At 38.5% G+C, this 27,668-nt stretch overlaps 1 protein-coding gene across 2 annotated transcripts in view; it reads right to left on the reverse strand.

The window, feature by feature from the left end:
- The window catches only part of KITLG (KIT ligand), an 83,509-nt gene extending 62,928 nt beyond the window's left edge, over positions 1-20,581 (reverse strand). For both annotated transcript variants that reach the window (XM_012651244.1, XM_012651243.1), the window contains exon 1: positions 20,372-20,581. In XM_012651244.1, coding sequence (XP_012506698.1) covers positions 20,372-20,386 — 15 coding nt within the window. In that variant the 5' untranslated portion in view covers positions 20,387-20,581. The remainder of the gene's footprint in view (positions 1-20,371) is intronic.
- Between the last annotated feature and the right edge of the window lie 7,087 nt (positions 20,582-27,668).

Consider the following 27,668-nt stretch of genomic DNA (forward strand, 5'->3'; position numbering starts at 1 on the left):
GAACTAGCTTTCCTAATTATGCAATGTGTGCTGGACATACCAGATGCCTTTTTACTGAACCGAACATACTATTGAAATGTTCCCCCCTTTCATTCAAGGTGCCCCAACTGAAACAACGGGAGTGAGCTGTTATGTTTTGATGAAAGCATAATCATCTGCAGTGTTTACTCTAGATTGCAGATTCCTGAGTGTCACAGGGAATCCAAATTTCTGAGGGTGCATAGTCTCAGGAATGTACATTTTTAGCAAGCTCTCCATGTTATTCTTATATATTCTCCAGAGTCTGAGAGACTACCAGGGTCTACCTAATAGTTCCTGGGTGCTATACTGTTAGGGAAAACAAACAAACAAAAACGTCTAAAAAAGTATACAAGGTTGGATTTGGTTGAAGGGCTACATATTAGATATTCCTGATTTAGAGTAACTTGATTTAAAAAAGTTAAGTGTAGTGAGTGGGCAGGATACTGTGGATTGGCTCTTTCGATTCCCATCCCAACAATCTCCAAGCATGTCTTTCTGTAGTATCGTGGCTGGAAAGCTAAAAACTCCATTTCTCAGATCCCTTTTACGTTAGTGAGGGTCTTAGATAGGACTTCGGGTTCTGCTCAACAGGTACAACTCTGCAAGATTTGACAAGCTGGCTACTTGGAGGCAGCAAGACCTCATCGTCAGCAGCAGTAACAGCTTCCTGCACTGGCTGTAACAATTTTACAGACTGCAGTGGACGTCACTGGGTTCTGAGTGCCAGAAATGTTCTGGAAACTGAGCCCACAGCCTGCTCCTCCAGCCCTTGGGAAGATTTTAAAAGCCATAGAATACACTTCAATATATTCCTTTCTATTTTAAACTAGAGTGGACTATATTGTCTGCAACTCAACTCTAAGCAAAAAACTAAGAGAAAAGAACCAAGTTATTAAGCATTTATATCTCATAAAGGTTGGTCAAAGCTTTCCTTAGGAATTTTCCATTAGTATTTCACAATTCAAATTGTAAAATAAGGATTATTTTGAATTTTTAGAAAAGAGCAATTTTTCATTGGCAATCCATGAAAATTTTAATGCAATTCTACTACTTGAAACACAACAAAGCATTTTCCTTTTGACATGTCTGTACGAAATGGAAACGTTCCAGAGGAAAAGTTCCTCTAGTAACAATACACTTCAACTGCAGGTTCATTGACATGCCTGGGACATGTTTCTCTGGTAGCCATACTCTTCAGCTGCAGGTTCACTGACATGCCCAGGACACGTTCCTCTGGTAACCATACACATCAACTGTAGGTTCATTGCTTACGAAAGTGATGATGTTTGACATAGAACATCATCAAAGTAAGGCGTGGATTCAAATCCTGGTTCTGTCACTTACATGCCCACCGTAATCCCGAACAAATTATGTAACAGCCTCCCTTAGGCTGTTTTCTTGTGCTGTTAACATATCTTTGAAGTTTTGAAAAGATTAAATAAGACAATGTTACATAAAGCACCCACAAGAGAATAAGCAGATATAGGAGATCATTACATGAGTTAATGTTATAATTATTATTTTATTAATTATGGTTACTAATCGATTAGCTATAGCTAACTTAATTAGCTACAGTTAGTTCATAGTAAATGTATCATTATTTTATTTATTTTTACTAATGTTGACTTCTAAAAAGCCGTACTAACAGTGAATGATACAATCCCATTTTTTAGAATTTTATTTTGTTTTTAATTGACACATATTGATTGTAGACAATCCTGTTTAGGCTCTGCCTCCACTCTCCCGATAGATCAGTACAGGAAGGTGATAGAAAGAGGTTGTAAAATTGCCCCAGCCTTGAATTTGGATAAACTCTCCCAAAGCAAGCAGGCTTATTTCTACCTGGTGTAAAAGTAAGGCCAAATTGTTTGGGCAATAGGTGAATGTTAACCTAAATAACAGAGTTTCAAAAGTCAACTTTAGCTTCAGTAATAAATCCAAGACAGCTTTAGCAAGTGGTTTGTTTACTCGTGAACAGAGAAGCGGTCTGGAGTAGGAGGGCTGGGAAACATCAACCCTAGACCAAAACTGCCCATATTTTAATCCCTACTTTGACACTTACTAGCCTTGTGGCCTTTGTAAAGTTATTTAATTACTCTGGACCTCAGTTTCCTCATCTGTAATATGGGCATAATCACAGAATCTACTTCACAGGCTAAAACAGAGTTATCCAAGTAAGGCACTTAGTACAGTACCGCCAAATAGCACAGTCTTGTACATTTCCACTTGGCTAGTATCACTGCAATCTTTCCAGACACATCTGGAACAATCATTTCTAGTAACATCATTTCCAAAATTGAAGGATGGTGGTTCAAGCCAAAAATCTGGACACCATCCCTGATTCTTCCCATTCCCCTATTTCCATATTTGTTCTGTCAATCCCTGTTGTATTTTCTACCAGCAAAATAAATCTTAAAACATTGACTTGTCCCCATCTCATCTTGTACCACTTCAGTTTCTGCCAGGCTCCACCACTCTTCCTGGAGTATTACAAGGCTCCTCTAAATAGCCTTCTTCGCTTTCATGCTTGCTACTCACAATAGTGTGTTTTTCTGGGAATATAAAACATGTTTACTGTAAGACTTGAATTCCTAACCAAGACTTACAGGGTCCTATGGAACATAAACTCGACCACCTTCATGCTCATGTCCTAGCAAGCCCTGTCTTCCCGCCGTGCTCTAGCCACACTGGCCTCCTGTATGTTCCTGGAACACCTGAAATGCATTCCTGCCTCAAGCCCTTTGCACTTGCTGCTGCATATTTTCTCCCTCTCGGGCTCTGCCAATGGGAAATCCTTTTCATCACTCAGGACTCAGTTCAAATACCACTGGGATATTTGATCTTCCCAGGTTATCTGTTTTAAGGATCCCCTTATATCACATCATATCACAGTTTTATTTCCACTGTAGCACCTTCCATATTCATAATTTATCACCATAACCCAATTAGTTTACTCTTATCGTCTGTTCCTCCCAACAAGAATATACATGATGTGAGAATAAGGATCATGTTATTCTTATTCATCATTCTTATCTCTAGCACCTAGATCTGACCCTTACTCATAGTACATGCTCCTCCACATTGGTGGATTGCATTCCTTGCTAACCGCTACTAAACTACCCATGAAAATGCTCCTTGGATCAAATTTTCTTTTACCTGATACAGGTCACGGTGGTGGCAATATCTAAATTGTTTGAATAGATAATAAACCCAAGTGTATAAAATGGGGCAGAGATGAGAAGTCTAGATAATGCACAATTCAATCCTTAGCAGATGGTGTCCATATTTACACATCACCAACCAGTTTTGCTTATTATCTGTCTCTTGCACTTTCTTGTGATCACCACACAGCAGGGTGCTCAGTTCCTCACTGTTTTGTTCAGAGTGGTTAAAGCAGTGCTGGGTATGGAGAAGTCCCTGGCAAATATATTTAGAATGAATGAGTGAAGGGTAAACAGAAGGGTTTTGATCATCAGTTCGGTATAAACCATTGTCATACTTCCCATTCTTGGGTTCAAAAACTGCTAAACCCTAATGATGACAATTAGCTAAATGCTTCTCAGTTTGAACTTTGAACCATTTTCTTTGTGCCTTTAATACTCCTCTAGGTCCATGTAAATGGAAAATTAGGATATATAACCAGGGCAGACTCCAAGCTCCATGAACAGCCAAGACGATGTAACTAACTGTTTTACTCACTACTGTATCTCTGGCCTCTAGCATAGTGCCTTGATTGCAGTAAATGCTATGTAAGCAATTTTAAGAAATGAACAACCATTGGAAAATGCCTCTCCTGGTAGATGTGGCCAAAGTGTGGTAAGTCAAAGCACTGATCTGGTTGTAAAATCTCCAAAGATCCCTTTCTGAAGAAACTAGGTTAAGTATATAGTGGAGTTACTTTCCTTTATTGGGCCAACAGAGGCATATCAAAAAAAAAAAAACACTAAAAACTCCACAGACCTGGAATGTAGACACGGTCCTAAAATAAGTTCAGTGTAAGTCTTTGAGACATCTACAATTCCACACTATTTTATTTAGAATTTAGTATAATATGAAACTATAAATTTCTCCCTATCTCCCCAATGAGCTGCAATCCATCAAAATTTCTAAAGCAGCCATTCATAAAATTACTCCTGGTGATTCTGCACTGGAAACACACACAAGGAAATAAGATTTCACTTGGGAGCAGACACATCCAGAAGTGATGACATGGGTGAAGTTTTTAAATGTTAATCTTATCTCCTCCCAAAACATGGGTTGACTCTTATCTGTCATCTTTACTAGAGCAGGCAAAACAATGCTCACAGAACTGAATTCTTTTTTACAGTCAGCCAGACCCATTCCTACTTTGACTAAGGAACAAAACCAGCTACCTGTTCCTCAGTACCACACTGGCATAGTGTTGATGCTCCTCCTCTCATGTGACTTGTTTGCAGGGAACAGAAAGTCGCATGCCAGACTGCTCCTGAGCTGACTCAATGACATCTCACCCTCTTCCCAAAAGTAGGCTGCATCATTGAATTTTCATGCTAATAATCACGACTAGTGGCAAGCTCTTTTATGCCAATTCTTCACCATGAGACCCATGGAGTTTGGCTTAGTATTCTCTATAAAACCACTACGGAGGAGGAGACTGAGAATTCATTAGAAGGAAAGATGCAGGACAGAAGTAAAAAAGAAGACTTTTTACAATGTAGCAGGATAGGAGTGCTGGCATCACCCCTTCCATTATTATTGTGATTATTTTAAAAGATTCTGAGTTAACAATCTTCTAAGTAAATGTAAATTATTTTGTGTTCTGAAATTCATCCTCAGAGTAGACTTGGGAAGATTATCAATTAACCTTCCAAGGTTAAAACGAAAGAAGAATGTTTTAACATTTAAATAGACAATGTATTTCAAGGCCTCAAGCGGGGGTAAAAATAAAGGCACTTTCTTCTCAGGGCAGGAAAGAGGGTAAGTGGGGAACCATTTTGAGATAATCCTTTGAGTTTCTTTTCAAAACAGCTGCTTTGCTGAAGAATCAAGAAAGAACGGAGGAATAAGTGTAAACATGAGACTGCTTGGATAGCAAAGAGATTCTCTCACCATATGGCAGAGATTGGGGATATACCTCTTCAGGAAATGAAGAGAGGGCCTTGTGAGCAGTATATCCAGCTAAATGAAATTTAAAAGATGTGCTTCAGCTGCTGTATGTTTTAAGCCAAATCTGCACAAACCATTTCATACATCTAGTTCATTGCTCAATTTTTGTACATTACCTCTTCTCATTGCTGTTCCTTTTATGGAGCTTTTGTTTACAAATTGAGGCAGGAGGTGGACTTCGCTCTTTGTGATATAGTTATATAAAACTTTAAGACATGTTAACTTTTCAGTTCTACACCAAAAACCAAGAAGCTTACCTGATTTAAAAAAAAAGTAAAAATAGTCCATGCCACAACGTTGCACAATTTCAAAAACTTTAGAACTTTGAAAATTTGGCATCAAAAATTATCCCCAAAACGAATTTTTGAAAGTCCACAAAATCTATGTAATGTTGCTAGAGTACCATATTATAAAGCAGTATTATTATTGCTGGATCACTAAGACAATGGCTTCTAGTTACATAAGAAATGTGAAAACATCACTTCTTGTTAATCCTTCTCCAACTCTCCTCCTCCACACTTAAGTAATCTCTGATCTTAGATATCGAAACATCATTTTTGTTAAACTCCTTAACCAAGTCTGTCTTAAATACATAAATATAATTCAACAGGACCATCTAAACCTTCTATATTGTCATATTTCTGTCTTTCCCCATGTTCTAGAGTCTGGAAAGAGATAATCCACATCAGTATCCAAAAACTACAACAACACCCTGTGCTTCTTGCACTGGCTACCGATTAACCAGCACAAACTGTGAACAGAAAATATTAAAGGAAGCATCTTGAATGTGGGTGAGCTAGGGAGGAAGAATCCATTTACTATATTTATAACAGACTTCTGAATTATTATGTATCAAAATATTATAAAAACCATGTTATCTAGGCAAGAGATGACAACAGCACCAGTACCAAGCAAGGGATTAGGAACAAGCAGTTCAGGTTAGAGGACTGACAGAAGATGCCAAGCAACTTCTGCAACCTCTGTGAGCCCACATTCCTCTTCTGTAACCCAGAGTAATCACACTACCACCCACATAGGTGGGGAGAAGTAGGGGAGATAAAGTATGTAACACACGTAGCTCAGGACCTGGCGCAGAGAATGAGCATCGCAAATCAACATTTTCTTCATCATCATCAACTCTGTCCTAAAATCCCGTGTGGCTCTTAACCCCTTTGTACATCTTTAATTAGCGAGTGCTGATTGGCACTTGCCATTCAGTCTGTTGTGTTATTTCCTTAAAGAATGGCAAGCAACTGTCTCACTCTCTTCTTTTTTTAATTCACTCTCTCCACGCTGTTCTACCACCCCAAGTCCCATTTATCATTTATCTTTCCAAGGAGAATTGTGTTTGAATAATGTGTGTATGTTTGTGTGGGGTAGAGTTACCTGCATAGTTATACGTGTCTCCCATTGACATCAATGCATGATAATCATGTTCTAAAGCTCCTCCTACCTTCCAAGTCACCCTCCTTGGTGCCAACCCATGTGTCAACTAATGTCAGCAGAAATAAAACTGTTAAATGTCCCTCAAAGAGACATCTGGCATGATTCATTAAACTCACAGTTCAGTTCAGAAAATCTTTATCAAGACTTTGATGCTGTGCCACTAGCTAGTGATAACAATGTGAAGCAATTTAGCCAGAGAAGTAAAAAGATAATTTCAATGTAATGTGATAAGTGGTATGATTTTTTAAAAGAAATCTATATAGGAGCTCAGGGTAAGATCACTAAACACACAGTAGAGAACAGGGAAGAATGGGGAAACAGACGTCAGGAAGGGCTTCCTAGAAAGGAACCCTCTGAGCTAGACAAATGAAGGGGCTTTCACGGCCTTTGAGAGCAAGTACAATGTGATGGGTATGTCACTGTACATAATTAGGTGACACTGGGATGAAATTTACCACTCAGGGAGTGGTGGAGATAAGCAACAAACCACAGAGGGCCTTGTATGGTGTGCTGAGGGTTTGGACTTTGTCCTGCAGATAATGCAAAGTCAGTGGAAGATTTTAGCCAGGATAACGACATGGTCAGACTTCTGTTAATAGCTCTAGATTGTGTGCATTAGAGTGAATCTGTAAAATTATAGAATCTACTGTTCATTTTGTTGGATGATGAAATGGACATCCTCAGAAGGATGCCCGTGCCACATGCCAATATAGTTCCATATACCTGAATTTAGGACATGGATCTCCTGTCCTGTCAGCAGGCTCTTTTTCTGAACTTTCCTGAATTACCCCTCAAATGCTAGGACACAAATCTTCAAGGAAAGGTGCAAAATTAAGCCCTTTTTAAATCTGACTCTCTGCCTAAGTAATTTACAAAAATAATACATGTCAATGTTTCTACCTCCTTCTCCTTTGGGCTTTAAAAGAATAGACTTATACATTTTTTTCTTTGTCTATGTCTAAAAGAGATTTCACATCTGCATAGCCTTGGCTCAAGTTTTTATGTTAGATCCTACTCTGAACTGAACCCAAAATTACTTCACACATTTCTGGTCTGGTAAATTAATCACTGAGATATCTGTAGTCAAAGATTCGGTCAAGAAACTTTAGGAACAAACTTTAGATTATAAAATGTTAGAAAACAGGAGCTGTTTTCTCTCTTTCACAAGTGCTTTGAACAAGTCAGCACTCCATCAAAAGGAACATAACAGTTTAATGTTCTGTCAAAGAATGGAATGCTTGTTTACCTGAAGTAATGGACTGATAAAAGTAACTTGCGTCTGTCTTGATTGATACAAAACTTACTCAAAGATTAACCTGGACAATCAAACTCTTACTCTAAACATAACTGACAAGAAAATAAAACCTGAATTCATTATGGAAACATTTCCAAGCTGTTGATTCTACACACTTATTAAATCCAACACATGCAAAAAAATAAAAATAAAAACAACAACAACAAAAAAACCCCTTTGAATGCAAAACTGCATTTTACTTGAAAGCAGCTAACATTTACCTCTGGTTTCTGGTACCTGTTCTGGTACCGGCCCTTCTCATGTATTAGCTCATTTAATCCTCACAAGCACCTTAGGAGTTAGACCCTAGTATAAACTCCATCGTACAAGTGAAAATCGAATGTAAGAAGAATTAAGTGACTTTAAGGCATTTGATTTGAAGAGGTGACTCCAGTTCTATGAGCCTCCGAAGCTATTAATGATCACACTATATACAAAAAGTAATTTGAGGCTCATTTTGGAAGGCATTAATAAATGTTAAGGTTTCATGTATTTGGAAAGATTAAATTTTTCATCACTCAAGGCTTAGAAAAATAATATGACTCTAGGCCCCTGAATAAGACAGTATAGTCTTTAGAGCATTGCTCAATTAATTACTACCTCTCTTGACTTTCTCAACAACTTGTGAGATCGCCAAGATGGGTGTCAGCATTCTTAGTTATAAAGGGGAATGCTGATCCCTGTTCAGGCCTTTTGTTAATCTCGGTTCACAGTTACGCAATTCCATTTCCCATAATCGCCCCTAACCTTGCTTACTTCTCAATGACAATAGGTTTTAAATTATTATAGCCATCTTACAAAAAGAATAAACAGACACAGAGCAGACAGTCTAATGCATACTGATGTATTTGCTGGCATAATCCATTCTCTAAAGATTACAAGTACCACTTATTGAGTATCACTTCTGGGTCAGACAACTTCCATATAATAACTCATTTAATCCTTGTGTTCCTCCAACTATGTACTATTACCCTTATAACCCCATTATATAGATGAGGATACTGAGGCCTAGAGAAACAAAGTAAATAACATACCATGGCCATAATAACAGAGTTAAGATTTAAGGCTCATTCTATCTAACTCCAAAGCCCTTTGAAAAGACATAATTTAGTGCTCAACAGTATAGCAGGAAAACATTAAGTCTGAAAAATATTTTTTATAACAGTACAATTCCATGAGTGACAATCACAAGTTAGGTATTCAACATATTATCTCCAGGTTAAAAAAGGAAGGGAAGGGATAAGGAAAGAAGGAAGAGAAAAAGAGTGAGGAAGGGAGAGAGAGAAGCTGCAAAGTATCATTCTTCCATTCTAGAGGTTAAGAAAAGGTTAAGCAAAGTTAAATAAATTGCCTAAGATCCCATGGCAAGCAAGAGTCAAGAGCCAGAGGTAAATCCTAGGTGCTTTCGACACAAAAGCCATGCTCTTCCCATTCTCCCTTGACAAGTGGCTGTATTTCTGTGGATGCTGAAAATGACTTCTCCACCCATATAGGGAAAAGTAGAGAATCACTCACTGGTTCAAAATGGGAAGGACTCATATTCTGTTACCCCAATTCCAGGTATAGCAAAGAACTTAGGAATGAATGCAGGCTCTGGATTCAGATTGCCTGGTTCCTAAGCCAGCTCCACCATGGATTCGTTTTGTGACCTTGGGAATGTGATAGAAAGAAATAACTTTGCTTTAGTAAACTTTCTTGCAATTATAATTATGCACATTTAGCTTTTTAAAAAGTTTTTGTTAAGGCAAGGAATATAAACAATTAAATTACTCAGGACTAAAGTGAATTCGAGGCTTGAATTACTTGGATAAATTGTTTCAACTTTCCCCTTCACTCGGGCAGTGGAGACTTTGCAATTAAAGTCACTTTCTTTAAGATAGGAGTCATCACTATTGATAAGCATTACCATTTGTTTAATGTTAATAACAACAGTAAACATTTATTTGGTACTTTGCATCAGGCACTGGACTAAGTGCTTTTCTATGGATTATTGCAGTTAGTCTTCACGACCACCTGTGAGAAATGTACTATTGCTCACTCTATTTGGCAACTAGGGAAACCGAGGCTCAGAGGTTTGCATGCTTAGCCAACCAAAGCAGAGCATCTGACTGCAGAGTCTGTTTGGTTAACCACACCTCTGTTCTGGCTCCCTCACCTGAATTCAGATGATGCCAGGACTTTCTAGCCAACACTTTCATTTGTACTAAACTGCTATCGCGTATGTTACAAGGTGACATTGCTGATAAGTATGCTCTGACAGTCATTTGTTAAAAAAAATGTAACATTAATGCAGAAATTAATTTTTTTTTACTACTAACACAGTTGGATTAATAATAAAAGGCCAAAACATAAATGGCTGGCATCTTTAAAACCCAGACGTAAGCCTGAAGACATTATTATTGAATAGTTTTCTAATATGATCACAGACATTTAAAACCGTCTTCCAAAATAGCATGTACAGTGGGTCAGAGCAAATTGATAAAAGTGATCTCTGAAATATCTTTCTTTTTCCAAGAAGTCATTTTGAAACACAACTTAAAAAATATTTAAAAATCTGCCATCTGCCAACAAAGTACCACTTTATTTGAAAGACACCAAGGTTTTGGGCAATACAGTAATTCTCAAATTCATAAAGTAAAATGGCATTTTTACAGTGTGCAATGGGCCTCCTCTACAACAGTCAGATGAGTCAGGCATAGGGTTTCCATTTGACAGCTCAGGAAACTGAGGCAGGAGAGGCTGGTGATGAAGCCCAGGCTCCCCGAATGTGGGAGTGCTGGAGTGGGGCTTATCCACAACCATTTACACTTCTGGGCAGTCCTGAGGAGGCTGGGTCAGAAGCACTCTGTCCCTCAACCAGAAGACTCAGTTCTGCCTGCTCTCTGTCTTCCTGGTATAAGATTAAAACTCATCATCATCTCCACACTCAAATTCAAAAACAAACCAAAAAAAGAAGCGCAAGCCTTACAAATTGTATGTATATGCATGTGTGTCTAAATATGGGTGTATTATATTGTAGTGAATAAGAGGAATCTGGTCTTTAGAATTAAACATGCCTGGCTTCAAATTCAAGCTCCTCCACTTACTTGCACTCTTTTTATTTTAATCTTGGGCAAATTTTCTTAATTTCTCTGAACTTTTTCTTTATTCGTTAAAAAATGATGTCAATAATAATATCTACACAACATTTTGCTAGAATCAAATGAGACGTATCTGTGCAGTTTGTGGCATGGTCCCTCATCCATGGTGAGTAATCAACAGATATTAACTTATTAACCAGTCTCATTATTTCCTTATTCAATAAACTGCTCTCTCACTTCTTAAGCAGCTTGTCCTTTGGCCTATTTTGTATAACTGCTTCCTTTCACAGAAAGGGGAAAAAGGTAAAGAAGATAAAATTGGGCAATTCTTTTTTAAGTTTGCTAAGAGTGTTTTAAGAATGTTTAAGATAGGTAATGTATAAATAAGGGAGTTAAGCTATTAGTCTCTAAGGATTATTTTAATTCATTTATCCATGAAAGTACTATAGCAAAGGCAGGAATTACTAACACTGAATTTACTTCTTACAGCATATGGATTTGCTGTAATGTTCCATGATTTGCTATTCTAGCAGAGAAGGAACTGATTATCTACTAAGTGCCAGTTGCTGTGACATTAAACAGTTCATCTCTTTTAATCATCACATCAATACTACTACTAGGTAATTACTTCCGTGCCCATTTTAAAGATTAGGAAAGTGAAGTTCAGAGAGAAAAACATACTGAGGGTCAGTACATGGCAGAACCAACACTACATTTCACCCATAACTCAGTCTAACGGATGCTATGCTCTCCTATGGTCTCCCAGTTAGTAAATGATGTTGCACAGTCACTGAAAATTAACGCTGCAACCTAACACGTCTGTGTGTATAAATTGTTAAACAATTGTACCTAGTACAATTGTTAAAATTTTGCCCTTAAAAAAAGAAAGAAAATCTCATAAAAAAATGTATTAGTACTTAACAACCTGAATCAGGCCTTCATTCTTTTCACAATGTTCCATGTATATTTATTGAGCAGCTAGTAGAAGCCACTCTGCGAAGTAACTGCAATCATGAAATTTTTATTGTCCAAAGTCTTTTACTAGCAGCTGTTTTTAATATCGGAATTGTATTCGGTTTTGATTTAATGTTCTCATAAACAGAATGTGTATCTTTGAAGTACTGAATAAGCCACACGAAATGCACTGTGGTTGTGCCAGCTGAATCTCTTTGTTTGATAATCTTGTCAATAAATACCTGGAATTGGCAGGGAAAACACCTTATCTTAGTTTCCTCATCTGTGAAAAGGGATTTAAAAAAATAGTACCTACCTCCCAAAGGAAAAGTTCTATGAATTAATTAATCTTGGAACTGTTTTCTACTAAGTGCCATTTTGGCATGATCTATTATCAGTATGGTTTTATTTTATGAGAGTGGTAGAAGCTATTTAAAATGGCTACACATTTAAATGTCAAACACTTGACACATATTACAGTAAATTTTATTCCAAGTTGAATCATTTATGTGTGACATTTGTATAGAAGTGCAAACAATAAATGGTTAAATCAGTCTCGAATTTCAAAGTCTAACTGTTTAAAAATAAAAAAGAAAATAAATAAATAAATGCAAAGGGCTTAGAAGAGGTCCTTATATTGTGAGCATTAAATAAGGTCTTACTATTATTATTATTATAAGCTATTTCTAATTTTAAATTAAAATTTTCTACAGCGAAATGTACATATACATGAAATAAGTCAAGCCAACTTTATAAAGGCCTAAAAATAACTTTTTAAAGAAAGGACCCAAGTTTTTCAGATTAAAACAGAAGAGAGAGGTACACTATTTTTAAAGTATTATTAGGGCATGGAGTACTATGGCTTCATTACATTACAAACAAATAGGTACTAAAGTTTTAAAAACATTTTCCTGGGCAGGGGTTAAGAATAAAAAGTGTATATATAATTTGTTACAAAAACAATAGGAAAATTATATAAACTCTATTTTGTAGTTCTGTGCTTTTCTACACAGAATTAATTTCATCCAAATATTTAAAACATTATGCTAATAAACTCCTTTTCATTTTTCATGAATGTTGCCTAATCCCTTCATTATCCACGCTTTTTTTTTTAGTTTCCATTTTGGGGGTACCTGTAAGCAGAAGACACCAGCCATTTCCCTGTTCTGTGATAATTTATCTTTCTAACAAACAGCAGAATGACATATGTGTTAGGGTCAGTCCTCTGCCTAACAGAACACATCAAAGATCTCTGGGTAGGGCCCACCAAATACAGCATTTTTCTAAAATCACCAGAGATCCAAACTAAAGCAATCACAGAGGTTTTGGTTGGTCATCAAAAAAGGAAATCCCTAATGTGTTTACCATTTCAGAAGCGTTAAATTGTAGGTTTACACAGAACCATAAATAATGACGGATGAGTGCTGAGGTTTGTTTTGCAATCCTTGGGTTTTTGAGATCACATTAGAAACTATTTTATATAAAAACATCTCTAGTCTCCCTTTTCCCCACTCCTCCATCTAAAGTTCTGCAGTGAATATAAATTTTGACAGCCATTACATCCATATGGGCAACACAACCCAGGAGAGCTTTTATAACAAAGGACACTTTCTCTGTAACACTCTCTCGGAAGCCAAGGAATCTGAGTGTATGTTCACAAGGCAGTTGTTTGGGCACTGAGAAAGGGACCCCAAGTAAACAGTAGAAAATTGAGCACAGCAGGGCCCTGAGAGGTTCCTTTAGGATAGACAATCACTATTCAGTTGTAATTGTTACTACTACTCAAACACAGTCAGGTGAAACAAGCCAATGATGAGATGTGATTCAGGCCTGGAGTTGAGTAAAGACACTAAAATGGAAAAGTCGTTTGCTTCCGAAATTTTACTTCAAGATGAAGAAGAGGCAAAAGTTCTAATCACCCACAGGGCTTTTGTTCAGAAGATGAACTTCTGCTCTTGAAAAGGCAACACAGTATGTGTACACAAAGACGAACACAACGCCCCCTTCCAGGCTGTGCTCCTTCCTTCCAGGTTTGCAAAGTGACACAATTATGCAGTGGGAATGCCCTTTCTGCAAAGGTGAAGCCAGGCTTGCTTTTTCAAGTAAGCACTGCCAATGGATTTGCTGTTGTCTTTTCAAGCCCTTTTGCATGGTCGCCCTAGAGAGCAAAGGCATTCTTTGAGAGGCAACCAGCAGATTTTTGAGCTGCTGTCTATGTACCCAGAACACAGAAAAGCCTACCTAATTGCCCTCTTCCTAGTATGACCGTGTTCTAATCAGCAGCGCTCAAGAGTGCCAAGGCAACAGCTACATGTGCAAAGTCAAGTGCTGAATTCCTGCATCCCGATAACTGAGTGATAGCTATTGCTATTTTTTTTACTTGTCTAGAGTATTGTCTTAGTTCTGAACTTTGTTTTGTTGTGGGTAACTCACTAGACTGCCAGCACTTGGAGGAGAAGAGCATTATTGTCATGGCTCTATTTTCTGAGGAATCTATGGCCTCTTGGCTGGAGGGGGATCCAGCTGATTTTTGAATATTTTCATGTCAATACCAAGAAAAGGAATGCCATGGCTTCTGACTACTAAGAAAAAGCAGCTATTGGCTACTGGGTTTGCCCCAGCTCTCAGCAAAGGAAAGGAGGCAAGCAAGACTTGTTCCAGGGGTGGCACTGGACCCTAGCAAAAGCCAGGGAAAGGAAAGACTTGGCAAAGTATCATGCACAGGAACCGTCTTTCTCTGAGGCTCCCTCCTGTTTCGACCTATATCGCCACCTGCAGCTTCTCAGCTTCACTATCTTCTCAAAATTAACTCTAGGACACAGACGCAGAGATTCTAAGAGTTAGTGACTCTCCCAAGGTCACACGCCTTGAGGCAGAATGAAGGGCACAACCCATTGCTCTGATTCCCCCCACCAATGCTCTTTCTCCTGCATCCTCGATCCCTCCTTGGTTTGCTCTCTCCATTCCAACTCCATGCACACAGACACTGCAGACCACAGGTGCAGGAAAGGCAGGCAAATACAGGGAGGTATCTCCTTTTGTAAGTTTATCTCCTCGGCTATCTGACGTTGCCTTAGAATTCTTCCTTACTTACATAACTTAAAAAATTAGAAGAGAGAAAGTAAACATCCTCTTTAACCACGGATTTTGCTGAAATAGAAAGGTGTAAATACCATTCTGGTTACAGAGAAATATCAAGTAGCAGATGAAATGGCTAAAAGTAGAACAATTCTAAATTTAAATCTCCTTCATTTCTCCCCATTGGCTTGTTCCTAATCATAAAACAATGATTATAATTTATATTCACACTGAGGCAATGGCTACATAAATCTCAGAACCCAGGGAAGCTTAAATGCCATCTGGTTCAAATCTCTATTCTACTAATATCTTAGAAATAGAGAATTTTAAAACCAGAAGGCACTTAGAAATCACCTAGTCCTACTTTGTCATTTTACAATTTAGCAAACTGAGATTGGAAGAAGTTCAAATAACTTCCCCAAATCATATAACTTAATATCCAGGTTAATAAAAGAGCCAACATGCCAGCCTAGAAAAATAGTAAAATGTAGCCAAAGGACAAAGAGAGCTACATAACCAACAGTCTTTCTTTAGATGACACATATTGTGATTTTTCATAAAGAACCGTGAGCCCTAATTATAAGAACATCATTCCCCCACATCTTTTTTTTTTTTCTGTAGAGAAAGAAATAGGTAGAGATGGGATAATAACAATTCTCTCAAACTCCAGCCCCTGTAAACAGTTTTTAGTATGCCCATAATTAAGTGAAAAGGCAAACATATCTTGCTGCATCTATAAATCAGTAAGGCTACAGTCAATGGTTTCTATGAAACAAAGTCTATACAAAACAACTCTGAAAGCAGCATATATTATAAAAGTATCTTGGTGTTCCCTCAATTTGTTTTATAAATTGTTCTGACTACACACGTGACTAAGACCAAGAACAGAGTCTCCTGCAGCTGCTCATGATCCAAGTGCTAGAAAAGAAAGATAAAAGATCACTCCTCAGAGATTTATATCCAAATGCTTTACCCTAATTTACGAAAAGGAACATTAAGATAATCCAAAAAAGAAAAAAAAAAGTCTCAAACTTACATAATGAAAAAAAATGTCACTGCATGTTGCCTGGTAAAGACAACAAAGACACCCTGCAGAAATGAATGCGTGGCCTCACTCAGAAGAGCAAATGCAAGAACACCAGGGATAGGAAGCTGACCAAGACTCTTTAGTCTAAAATAAGATGAAATAAAATAAACCGTTAGAATTTCGAAAGCAAGAGTGTGAAAATATGAAACAGAATCAGTGACAGTGATAATATTTCCATTTTTCTTTCTGTTTTCTATTCTAATTCTCTCATTCATTTTTGCTTTTAAAGAAAAACCTTAAAGAACTTGACATCTCTTATGCCCACATATCACCTTGGTTTTCACACATACCTGGTTCGATGTGTGTTAATTACGGTCTATAAAGAGATATCAGACTATAATGGGAGTCACTGAATCAGTGGGTCTAGATTCAGGCAAACTTGGTCTCTGTGCTTTGCTCCTTAAGCAGCATTTACCTGCAATGGCCAGTTTTACTCTGGCTTATAAAAGTTAGCCAGAGGCACTCTCTTCTCAGGAACAGTAAATTCACACTGTAACTACAGTAAGCCTCCATGCCAGTATAAAGACATATATAAAATCTCATTTAGTCCATACAACCACCATGTGAGAAAAATCTTTATAACTAATTTATAATCATCATAAAGATTTTAAACCGGAAATTTCAAGAAGTTTAACCATTTGCCTAAAGTCATTTGTCTCACAGGTGGTAAAACAGGAATTAAAATCTAGGTCTTTGGAGACTAGAGCCTAGAATCCTTCCATTAACCATATTTTAGGTGTTCCTCAGACATGGAAAGGGAAGAGCACAGCCAGTGAAATTCACTAATCCATGCAAGACACCTCCAATACTCAAACTTGCTATTTGGGCAAGGATTTTTTTTTTTTTTAATGTGATTTATGATGATGGGAAGATTTCAATCACCTATTATTAAAATACAAATGCTACTCACAATTTGTTATCTCAAATCAGCAGTTAGACATAAATAAAATTTAGCAATTTTAATTGGTTTGGCCCAGACTTTCAGATTTCCATATGGTTATTTTCCTTGTTTTATGTTAAATGTAATTGACTTAGCACTTGGGTTTTAAAGTCTTGGCAAAATGTATCAATTAAAAGCTACATAAATTAGAATTATTCAAAGCACACATTCCATACTGAGTGATCTTAAAAACAGGATTCAAAAATGCTCTTTTCATAAATATGTTACTTTTTTTTTCTATAAAGTAAACTTGCATCGTCACCCCATGACAAACTTCATACAGACAAAAAATGGATATTTTCTTTGGAGTAGCACAAGCTAACATTCTATTTGCTTCTTCTCTGAGAGCTAATGTGCCTAAAATGGCCTTTTCTGCATTGTTTGTAAGATGAATTTTTCCTATCTCAGTATTTCTGAAACTGACAGCAGTCATGAGAACTCTCACAAACCATCCCCAAACTAAAATGTATGCATAACATCGATAAACGTGACACCTGGCACTTTTAACCAAATCTTAATCAGTGTTGCAAGATGTGGCACCCCAATTGTTATTTAATAAACCAGTATATTGGAGTATTGTTTAAAAAATCATTATATATTGAAAGAGATGGTCTTTCTAAGCCAGAGCCACAATTCCCTTCAGAAATTATAAAATCACACAATATGGATAAAATACAATCAAACAAATCTTAAAAATGCAAAACACATTCATTCCTATAGACTTGTGATTAAATTTATTATCACAATTGCTCCTCGTGACTATTGCTTATTTAATTTTCCCAATACTGAAGTTCATCACTGGTGCTAAACAAATGAAAGAATCATTCATCAAACCCCAAGTAGCTGTTGATGGAATTTTCACACTTATTTAGCTTGACTGACAGGCCAGAATGCCTAGTGTCCTTAGGATTCTTAGAGAGCTATGCAGTTCAAATTAAAGTTCTTTAAAAAATATTATTCAATTCTCTTTTTATATATTGGGTATTGGCAGACTACAGAACCAGCTGCCTTATAATAGAACTCTGGTATTGATGCCATGTTTATAAACCACTATTCAAACTACTGAATGTTAATAGATATTCCTCCCTCACAAGGATAACTTGAGATTCAGAACAACAATTGATCCTACTTCTTAGTGTACAATTTACTTATGCTACTCTGCATCCATGAAGCGTGGCATGAAAATTTCTTTGTAACTTTTGGATTAGAAACTTTGACAACATGAAAGAGGATCTAATCCCCTCCTCCATTTCCACAGATTATTTGATTGACTCTGTGCTATTTCCAGTGTCCCCTTTTTCAGTGACAGGAATGTGGGATTGCTAGAAGTATCCTTAAGGGAAACCTTGAAGGTCATTAGATCCAAGGAATGAATGCCTTCATTCAACAAAGGCACTGCCCTCCTTTGCCTGCAAGCCCCTTAACATCAGCAAGTTCCCCCAAAGGGCCTGCACTTTAACTTGGTCTGAACAGGTCACATTTCTAAAATACTTAGCTGTCTCAAATGTCTCTGGTCGGCAGCATTGAGTCACCAATGCCACAGCCACAATGTTTCAGGCTAGATTGACCTCTTTCTAGTTTTCAATGGAATTATTCCATGTAATCCGATTTACACAGCCATTTAATCAAAGCGAGAAAGCAGATTACAGAGCTCACATTTGTTTTGCAAAGCAAGGGTGCAAGGATCATCAATCCTACTCATTCTCAAAGTGACTTGATAGTACATCGCCCCGCTTTGGAGTGTTGGACATTAACCTGATCTGTCTCCTGTGTTCTTGTTTAAATAGAAAGGTTAGGCTCTTTTCCTGAACTAGAAGGTAGTGGTTTCTCCACCCAGACCTCACCACTACCATTCACATGAGTAGATGCTACTATAAAAAAGGAAATTTCCCGACCCCTGCTTACTATTCCACAAAGCACAAAGCTTGTACAAATGAAGGTATTACAATAAAAAATTTTCCTTTGTTGCAAGAATCTAGCATCTGCATTTCAACAGCAAGCACACTGTGGTGATCCCAGGTGTGGTGTTTAGTGCTTTTCCTAAAAGCTAACCTGCTTGCAAGCGAGGAGATAGGCACTCCTTTTCTCTTACAGAGTGCTCTAGAAACTACACAAACCTTTCAGCCAGGAAATGTCCCTTCCTCCAGCCTTTTTCCACACAGGTGCAAGGGGCTAGAATATTTTCTTCCTACTGTGTACATTTCCAGGCCTAGATATCTATTTAAAATATGATGCTAAGCAGATCACTTAATAAAGCATTTTCAGCACATTGATGCTTTCATTCCAAAACCCCCTATTTTCCTTTACCCCCACCCCTTCAATACATGTCAGGAATTGCAATCTCCGATAGAACCTCTGGGGGGTGAAAGGGCAGCCTTACTCAACTTGAGGCAGATAACACAGAACAATTCCTAAGGGGAGAAGTGAGAAGAGGTAAGAACCTCCAGTGGTGGGAAAAAAAAAAAAAAAAAACACAAACTGTGGATGGGGTCACCGTGGCGGCCCTTTCCAAACGAAGAACCAGATATTTGTTTCAAGGGCGAAAAAAATCTAATTGTACCCCTGGGCGGTGCTTTACCCACAGTGCTTTATGTATAATGCACAATTTAGCAGCACTGGGAATTATCTCAATAACTATCATTAGAGGGGCCCATTTAAAAAAAAAAAAAACCTTTTTCTCTTTTATAGTGAAAGAAGGAGCATGCACTGTGCATGCACCGTGGAGGTATCGAGAGCTGTGGGAGAACCCACCCAGAGCCACAGACTAGGCAAACACTGTGGGAGCCAAGTTTCCCGGGCGGGCCGGGCGGAGAGCGCTGCCGCTTAGGGGCTCCAGTTGGCTTCGCTCCCGCGCTGCACCCGCACCGCGCCCCGCGCCCACCTCGGGGCTGCACAGATAAATCTGAGCGCGAGAGTGAGCTAGGGTGGTGCGTGGGGAGCTGTTTCATAATGTCCCGGAATTGACGGGAAAACGTCTCCTGTGCAAAGACATGCCTTCCCGGGATAACTTAAACTGTCCAGCCAAAAAGTCGATCCTTCCAGCAGACGGGAAATGCGGTTTTCGACTGACAGCTCCAATCTTAACTGCTGCGGCTCCAAACTTGACACGGGCTCCCTCTCTTCACTCCCACTCCTTTTCTCCCTGGCTCACCCGGCCGCACGGCTCCGGCTCGCACACGACGCCTGCCTCCCCCGCACCCTCTTGGCTCGCCCGACAGGCACAGCCCCGCACGCCCCGGCTGCCGGTCCCGGGCGCGCCGGCCTCCGCGGGGCTCCAAGCGCGATATCCTTGGAGAGCTGCGAGCTCCCAAGCGTGTCCTACTCACTTGTGTCTTCTTCATAAGGAAAGGCAGCGCTGCGATCCAGCCCAGGCAGTGGTGTGGCGACTCCGTTTAGCTGTTCTGGAGCTCCAGCATATTGCACGAGCAGCGGCGGCAGATAGTCCATGCATTGGGTAGCCCGCGCGCAGCGCCCTCTCCACTGCCCGTGCTTTCCGCAGCGTTCCCGGTCCCGGCGCGAGGCGGCGAGTGAAGCCCCGGCAGCCGCGCCGCCGGCGCTTTTATATAGCTCCCTCCCGCCCGCTGAGGACACGCCTCCTATCCTTCCGGAGCCCCGGGTAGGCGAGATGCCGGCAAGGGCGCGGGGGGAGACTCGGAAGGGCTGCCAGAGCACGGCAAATGTCCCAGAAGTTGGACGGATTAGACCAAGCGCTTCCTCTCGCCTGGGGCCACCGGGCGCGCACCGGCGGGCGGCCCCGAAGGCGCGGGGACGCGGAGGGCGAAGCTTAGCAACCCGCAGCCGCTACCGGGGCAGCGCGCTGGGCGCAGCGAGTCCCAGCTCGGTCTCCCGGCTCCGCCAGGGCTCACCTGGCACCGCCCGGAGCCAGACAGAATACCTCGCGCACTGGAGAGGGCCTGGACCTCCCTCTTGGATGTGGAGTTGGTGCGGAGTGCGGTGCTCTTGCTTCTGAGCAAAGAATTCACCCCGCACCACCTTGGGGAAGTAAAGTTTAATGGAGATCTATAGTTAGGCCATTGTTTTACCCCCTCTATTTTTTTAAACAATTACTTCAGTGAATGAATATTTGATAATTAAAAGAATTGTTGACTCAAGGTTAAGCATTGGTAAGGGAGATGCTGTTTTCAGAATGGCTTACTGCTATGTCTTTAGAAATTAAGATTGAAAAAGAAGCTATAGATTATTAAACTTTCAGGTTGCCAACACAGCAAGGGTTTTGAAAGCAGTACTTTTTTGTTGGAGAAATTTTTGAAATGGGAAAGATAATGGAACAATAATAACAGCTAACACCATTATGTGATGCACTTATTTATGTACCAGATGCCATGCTAAGAACTTCATATAAATTATGTCATAAAATCGTTTCCACAAACCTACTATATAGGTCCTATTATTTTTATTCCCATTTTGTGGATGATGATACACAGGCTTAGAGAGTTTAATTTTCCCGGACTACCATAGCTAGTAAATAGCAGAGCTCTGATTTAAATCTATGGGCTTTAAAAAATACTTAAATAAAATATTTTATTGATTCCCCAAAATGCTCCTTTATTTGTTCTTATAACTGGAGAACATCAGAAAGCATTTTATTAATTTCTTAAAATGGTAACTAGATATTAGCATCAATAATCTTTGGGAGCAAGAATAATATGTGAATTTAGGAATTTATTTTAATAAAAGAGTAGGATTTCAAATTTGCCTTGATTAGTTCAGGTGCCTGTGTTAAATGTGAATATACCAAATCTATAACCATGAGAGGAGAAGATAAATAGATTTTGAAGCTCACCCTGTTAGGTTTTTTTGTTTGTTTGTTTTCTATTGCTGCTATAACAAATTAACACAAATTTAGTGGCTTAAAACAACACAAACTTATCTTAGAATTGGAGATAAAAATTTCAAAATGGCTCCCATTGGGCTACAATCAAGGCTGCATTCTTTTCTGCAGGCTCTAGGCAGAATCCTTGCCTTCCAGCTTCAAGGGCTGTCCTGATTCCTTGACTCATAGCTTCCTTCATCTTCAAAGCCAGTAGTGGTGTGTTGAGTCCTGAGGTCAAACCATTCTCATCTTCCTTCCTGCCTCCCTCTTCCACTTCAAAGGACCTTTGTAATTACATTGGTCCCACCCAGATAATCCAGGATAATCTCCCTATTTTACTGTTAATTGATTAATAAACTTAATCTATCTGTAGCCGTAATTCCTCTTTGCCATTTAACTGCCATGTAACAAAACATATTCATAGACTCCAGGATTTAAGACATGAATGTCTTTGGGGGCCTACATTCTGTCAACTACACTGAGTAGTAAACAAGTTGGGGGAGAACAAGAGTGAAGTACGGACTCAGTATGTCACTGTACATCCTTCATCGACTGCTTCACTCCAGAGTAGCTTCAGGGTTCCCCAACTAGAAGACGACCTCCTCCTCCATCGTCAACAAAAATAAATATTTAAAGAAAGGACCACAAGAAAAGTTGAAAGTATTAAATAATTGTTTTTACATTCAATCACAAAGGTGCTGCAAACCATTTTCAATAGAGGTAGAAAGAAGGCTAAAAACAGCAGCAAATACGACAGTATTGGGAAATCATTTGACTGCTGACTCCTCCCTGGTAATTTCAATCTTAACACAACCAGCCCTTAGGTGTAATTTTGCTTTGCCAGGATCTTGCAAACATCTGCATGTATATTGTGCACAAAGAGCTGTGTTTCTGAAATTTATCATTATGGTCTAATGGAAAGGGAAATAATATTGAGGAAGGTTGGTTGTATTTCAGATTCTAGGGCAGGCTCTAAAACCTTGCCTCAAATCAAGGGTTAAACAGTGTGGCATCCATAAGCATAAAAATTCCCAAGATTATGTTAGGTGGTACACAGATGAACATTTTGTTTATCAAGTACAAAGATACTAAAATGTATATTTAAAAAACGTGTATAAATAGCACATCAAACATAATTCCAACTTGATACTTGCTTAAAATTTTTTTGTATATTAAATGCTTTTATTCAGAATTAGTATAAATATATGAAATATCAAAAAGAGTTGCTTAATTTGGATATCTGAGGCCTGGCAAACATTTATTTTCTTTTTTTAATGATTTTTTTTGAAGTCAAGTATTTTATTTTTTCCCCAACTGTATTAAGGTATATTTGATGAATAAAAATTATATATATTTACCATGTACAATGTGATGTTTTGATATATGTATACATTGTGAAATTTTTAAACAAGTTAATTAACATATCCATTACCTCTCATAATTATCATTTTTGGAGGGTGAGATAATTTAAGACCTAATCTTGGTAATTTTCAAGTGTAGTTGTCCCTTGGAATATGCAGGGAATGGTTACAGCGCCTTCGACGTATACCAAAATCCACGTACACTAAAGTCCCACAGCCAGCCTTGCAGAACCCACGGATATAAAAAGTAGGCCCTGCCTATTTGGGTATAAGTGGACCTACACAGTTCCAATCCGTGTTGTTCAAGGGTCAACTGTATACAGTACATTATTATTAACTATAGTCACCATGCTGTTAAACAAATCTTCAAAGTTTACACATCCTAACTGAAACCTTGTACCCTTTAACAGACATACCCCCATATCCTCCCCTAAAATGTCTTTTAGTGTCAATTTAAATTCACTTTAATGTATAACATTAAGTAAATAATAACTAGTACTACAGGAAGATGGATATGACAAAAATCATCAAGATGGTATGCCAATTACTAAAGCCTGGGAAACAATGATCTAACCATACTAATTTTGTGAGATCAATAGGAAGGAATGGTCTGATAAGTTGGACCAGGTTTAAAGAAATCATGCCAGGGACCTATCAGAAATCCAGCTCAATTTCTTTTCATTCAACTCAACTGTACATGCTGTATTCATTTCCTAAAACGCCCTGTCACTCTCTTCTCTTCCTACCTCCTTCCTTCCTCTCTCTTCTCTCTCAGTTCTCTCTGTCTCCCCCTCCCAACTCCACCATTCTATGGCTCTAGCTACATTAATATCATCACTGACTTTCTCACCCATAACTGTATCTTTTGTTGTCCTCATACTGCTGCATTACAGTTTGTTGTACAATACTTGAAATTAAATCAAGAGAATATAAAAGCAGCTATCCAAGAGATTAGAAAAGGCTAGTATGCAAATAAAAGATTTTAGGTAAGCTTCTCAGGAGGTCAGATGGGTCAGAAAAACTGAAATCTCTTCTTAAGGCTGGCTCTTGAGAGGAGACACAGGCCACGTTTCAGTCCCTAGCAGAAGAAAACTAGAGAGCTACTTAAAAGTAAACTTGAGACAGGATTATGTCCCAGGAGGCATGGGGGATGTTTTCTCATGGAAATATTAAGTTCATTCCCGTTATACAGTTCAGGGAGTTCAACATTTAACACCCTGAGTAGAAAGTTATTCCATGATTATTTAGTCTTTACTTGCATATGTTCAATGCTAGTTTGTCCATCATGCTATTTTTGATTAATCTAATTTCGGAAAGCTTTTTGGGGAGGAGGACTTTATCATTTTTATTCTTAAGAGGCAGGTCTAATTTAGTAAACAAATCTTGTAAGTCTTATCTTGTGCATGTGAAACATCTCTTGTTCATTCACCACTTTGCAGCTATCCTCTTTAGACACACACGTTGTTTTCAGTATCCTTCAAACTAACACTGATACTGACTGAGCAAGCCAGACCAGAGGGATGCCATCCACATTTGTCTTCAGGTGACTGAGGGAGGGGGAAAAAGGACAAGGATAAAAATCACCCTTGATCATGTAACTTCCTCTACTGAAAATTCATTGGTGGCTCGCCATTGCTCTTATGATAAAGAAGTAGGCAGCATAGCAAAGCCTTCGGTACTTCCACAATCTGGTTCCTGCCTGACTGTCAATTCGTAGCATGCTCCTATTTCTCCAGAGGCAGGAAGCTTCTTTTCTTCCTCATAATTCTCTCCCATCTCAGAGCATTTGCATTCTGCCTCTGCTTGTACCTCTTTGCTCTACCCTTTTGTTTTTGCTTCATAAATATCTCCTCATCATTTAGATCTTGACTCAGTATTCGCACGTTCCCTTCCTCAGGGAGGCTTTCCCTGATCTCTTTGATTTGGTCAATCTCTCCTCTTATTATAAATTGCAGCATGAATTCCCTCTCTTTTACAAAACAGCTGAAGTTTCACATTTGTTTGTTTGATTATTTGGTTAAAGTCACTATGATTGTCCTTGCTCATTATTTTATCTTTAATGTCTAGTACAGGGAGTAGAACACAGTGAATCTCTTAAATGTTGGCCTAATTAGTTTACTGATGGCAGATATGAGCTAGGAATTGGGCTAAGCCCCTAGTTTATACTATGTCACTAACTTCTCACAGCAATCAGGTAATGGAAATAAGTTTTCTGTTCGATAAATAAGGAAACTGAGGATCAACAGGTCAAGTGATTTGCTCAAGATCCCTTAGTTGGTAAGTGGACAAAAAGCATGACCTAACCCAGACATGTGGACTATAGTTAGGATTTTTTTTAATCTACCCAGCACACTTTTCTCTCAATCTTCTTCCATCATTAGCACCCCACTTTCACTCAAGAATTCACACTATTCTGTGTCTTTCAGGAAGGACTGTCATTCATGAGACCTTGTTCTCCTGCCTCCTCCCACCTCCCACTATAGGGGGTAGGCTTAGGACCCAGATCCTTCCAATGCCATGACTGGTTCAGGGACGGGTACATCATGTGAAATAGGCCAACAAGAGTCCACTGTGGGTCTTTTCTGTTAGAGATAATGGTGAGAACTTCCTCTTTCCTATGGAATTGCCAACCTACAAGAATGCGAAGCCTCCTTTACCTATGTGAAGGTATGTAGTTTTGTCATCATTGAAAATGGTGAAAGACATCAGTTCACAGAATATTCTTTGAATAATTCAAATTTTCTAATATTCATGGAACACCATAAAACTTTGTTTAGTTCAGATTTTTCTTGATTATGGATTAAAAATTAGCAATATTACCAAGGATAGTAAATACTTTTTTTTTTTTTTTTTCTGAGACAGAGTCTCACTGTGTTGCCCAGACTAGAGTGCCGTGCCCAGACTAGAGTGCCGTGCCGTCAGCCTAGTTCACAGCAACCTCAGACTCCTGGGCTCAAGCAATCGTCCTGCCTCAGCCTCCCGAGTAGCTGGGACTACAGGCATGCGCCACCATGCCCGGCTAATTTTTTCTATATATTTTAAGTTGTCGATTAATTTCTTTCTATTTTTAGTAGAGACGGGGTCTTGCTCTTGCTCAGGCTGGTTTCGAACTCCTGAGCTCAAACAATCCACCCGCCTCAGCCTCCCAGAGTGCTAGGATTACAGGCGTGAGCCACCGCGCCCGGCCAGTAAATACTTAAATTGTTGGTAGTTGGTCTTTTTTCCCCTTTATATTGTGTCCCCAAAATAATTGGAGGACCAAGTTAAAAATCTACAGTAAACAATTACATTCTCGAAAAGCGTTGACCCTGTACAATACCAAATGAGAGAGATTTTTACTTTTTTAACTCCTCGTGAAATTCTAGAAATGTTCATATTAACTCAGAATGTTCTATTTAGTGTTATCAATAAATATTGACCACATATCATATGGAATTTGGTTGACAAAAAATAAAAAATAAATTAGTGGTCCATGGAGATCATTATAATATGGATAAGTAATTATACTCCATGTCTATTAAATAATCAAGAAGTTATTGGCTATTATGATCCAATGAGAAAGTGGGATTATCAAGAAACTCTAAAAGAATAAATTTATTTAAACATTCTAGTGGAGACCTGAGGGACAATAATCCAATAGATCTTAGAATTTCCTGGTACATTTCAAAATTACTAATTTGAATTTGCATAAATAACTCCAATTATTTATTCATTAATTCACTTGTGTGACAAATATTTTAATACATCCAGATGGTATTATAATTTTCTAAAAAATTAATATTTTTTCTAAAACATCATTTTCTTCTGAAACACATTATTTATAACTCATTTCCTCTAAAACATTATTTTAATATTACATCTAATAGTTTCCTCCAAAACATATTATTTATTCCCATTGTCACTGCCCTACTTCAGAGTCTCTTGAATATCATGTAAATTATTCACCAATTGTCTTCCTGTATTTGGTCTTTTCTTATCACACGTAGTCGATTTCAACATTGTTGCCAAAGTTATGTCCACGTGTAAAAATATGGTCATGTCACTTTACTGCCTGTAAATGTATTTTTGCTCTTGGTGCCTAGAATAAAATCTAAGGCACCTCACAATTTGGTCATAATATTTATAGTTCCCTATGCTCATCTATTGTACTGTCTAGCTCCTTCCAACTAACCATACTGGACTTTTCAATGTTTTCTCATGGACACTGTGTTTGCATTTTTCCTTTAGCATAGAGTAGCTTTTCCTCCATTTTCTGCCTGAAATCTTCTTTTCATCATTCGAAGCCTGGTTCAACTATCACTTCCTTTTTGAAGTAGAGTGATTTCTGGCTTCTCACAGTCTTAATTAGGCTTACCATTAATGCGAAAATTAATTCTCAATACTGCCCCTACTCAGTAAAGGAGAAAAGGATGTTGCTTAAAATGTACA

Source organism: Propithecus coquereli, unplaced genomic scaffold (genome assembly GCF_000956105.1).
Source record: "Propithecus coquereli isolate 6110/MARCELLA unplaced genomic scaffold, Pcoq_1.0 Scaffold350, whole genome shotgun sequence".
Classification (NCBI taxonomy): Eukaryota; Metazoa; Chordata; class Mammalia; order Primates; family Indriidae; genus Propithecus; species Propithecus coquereli.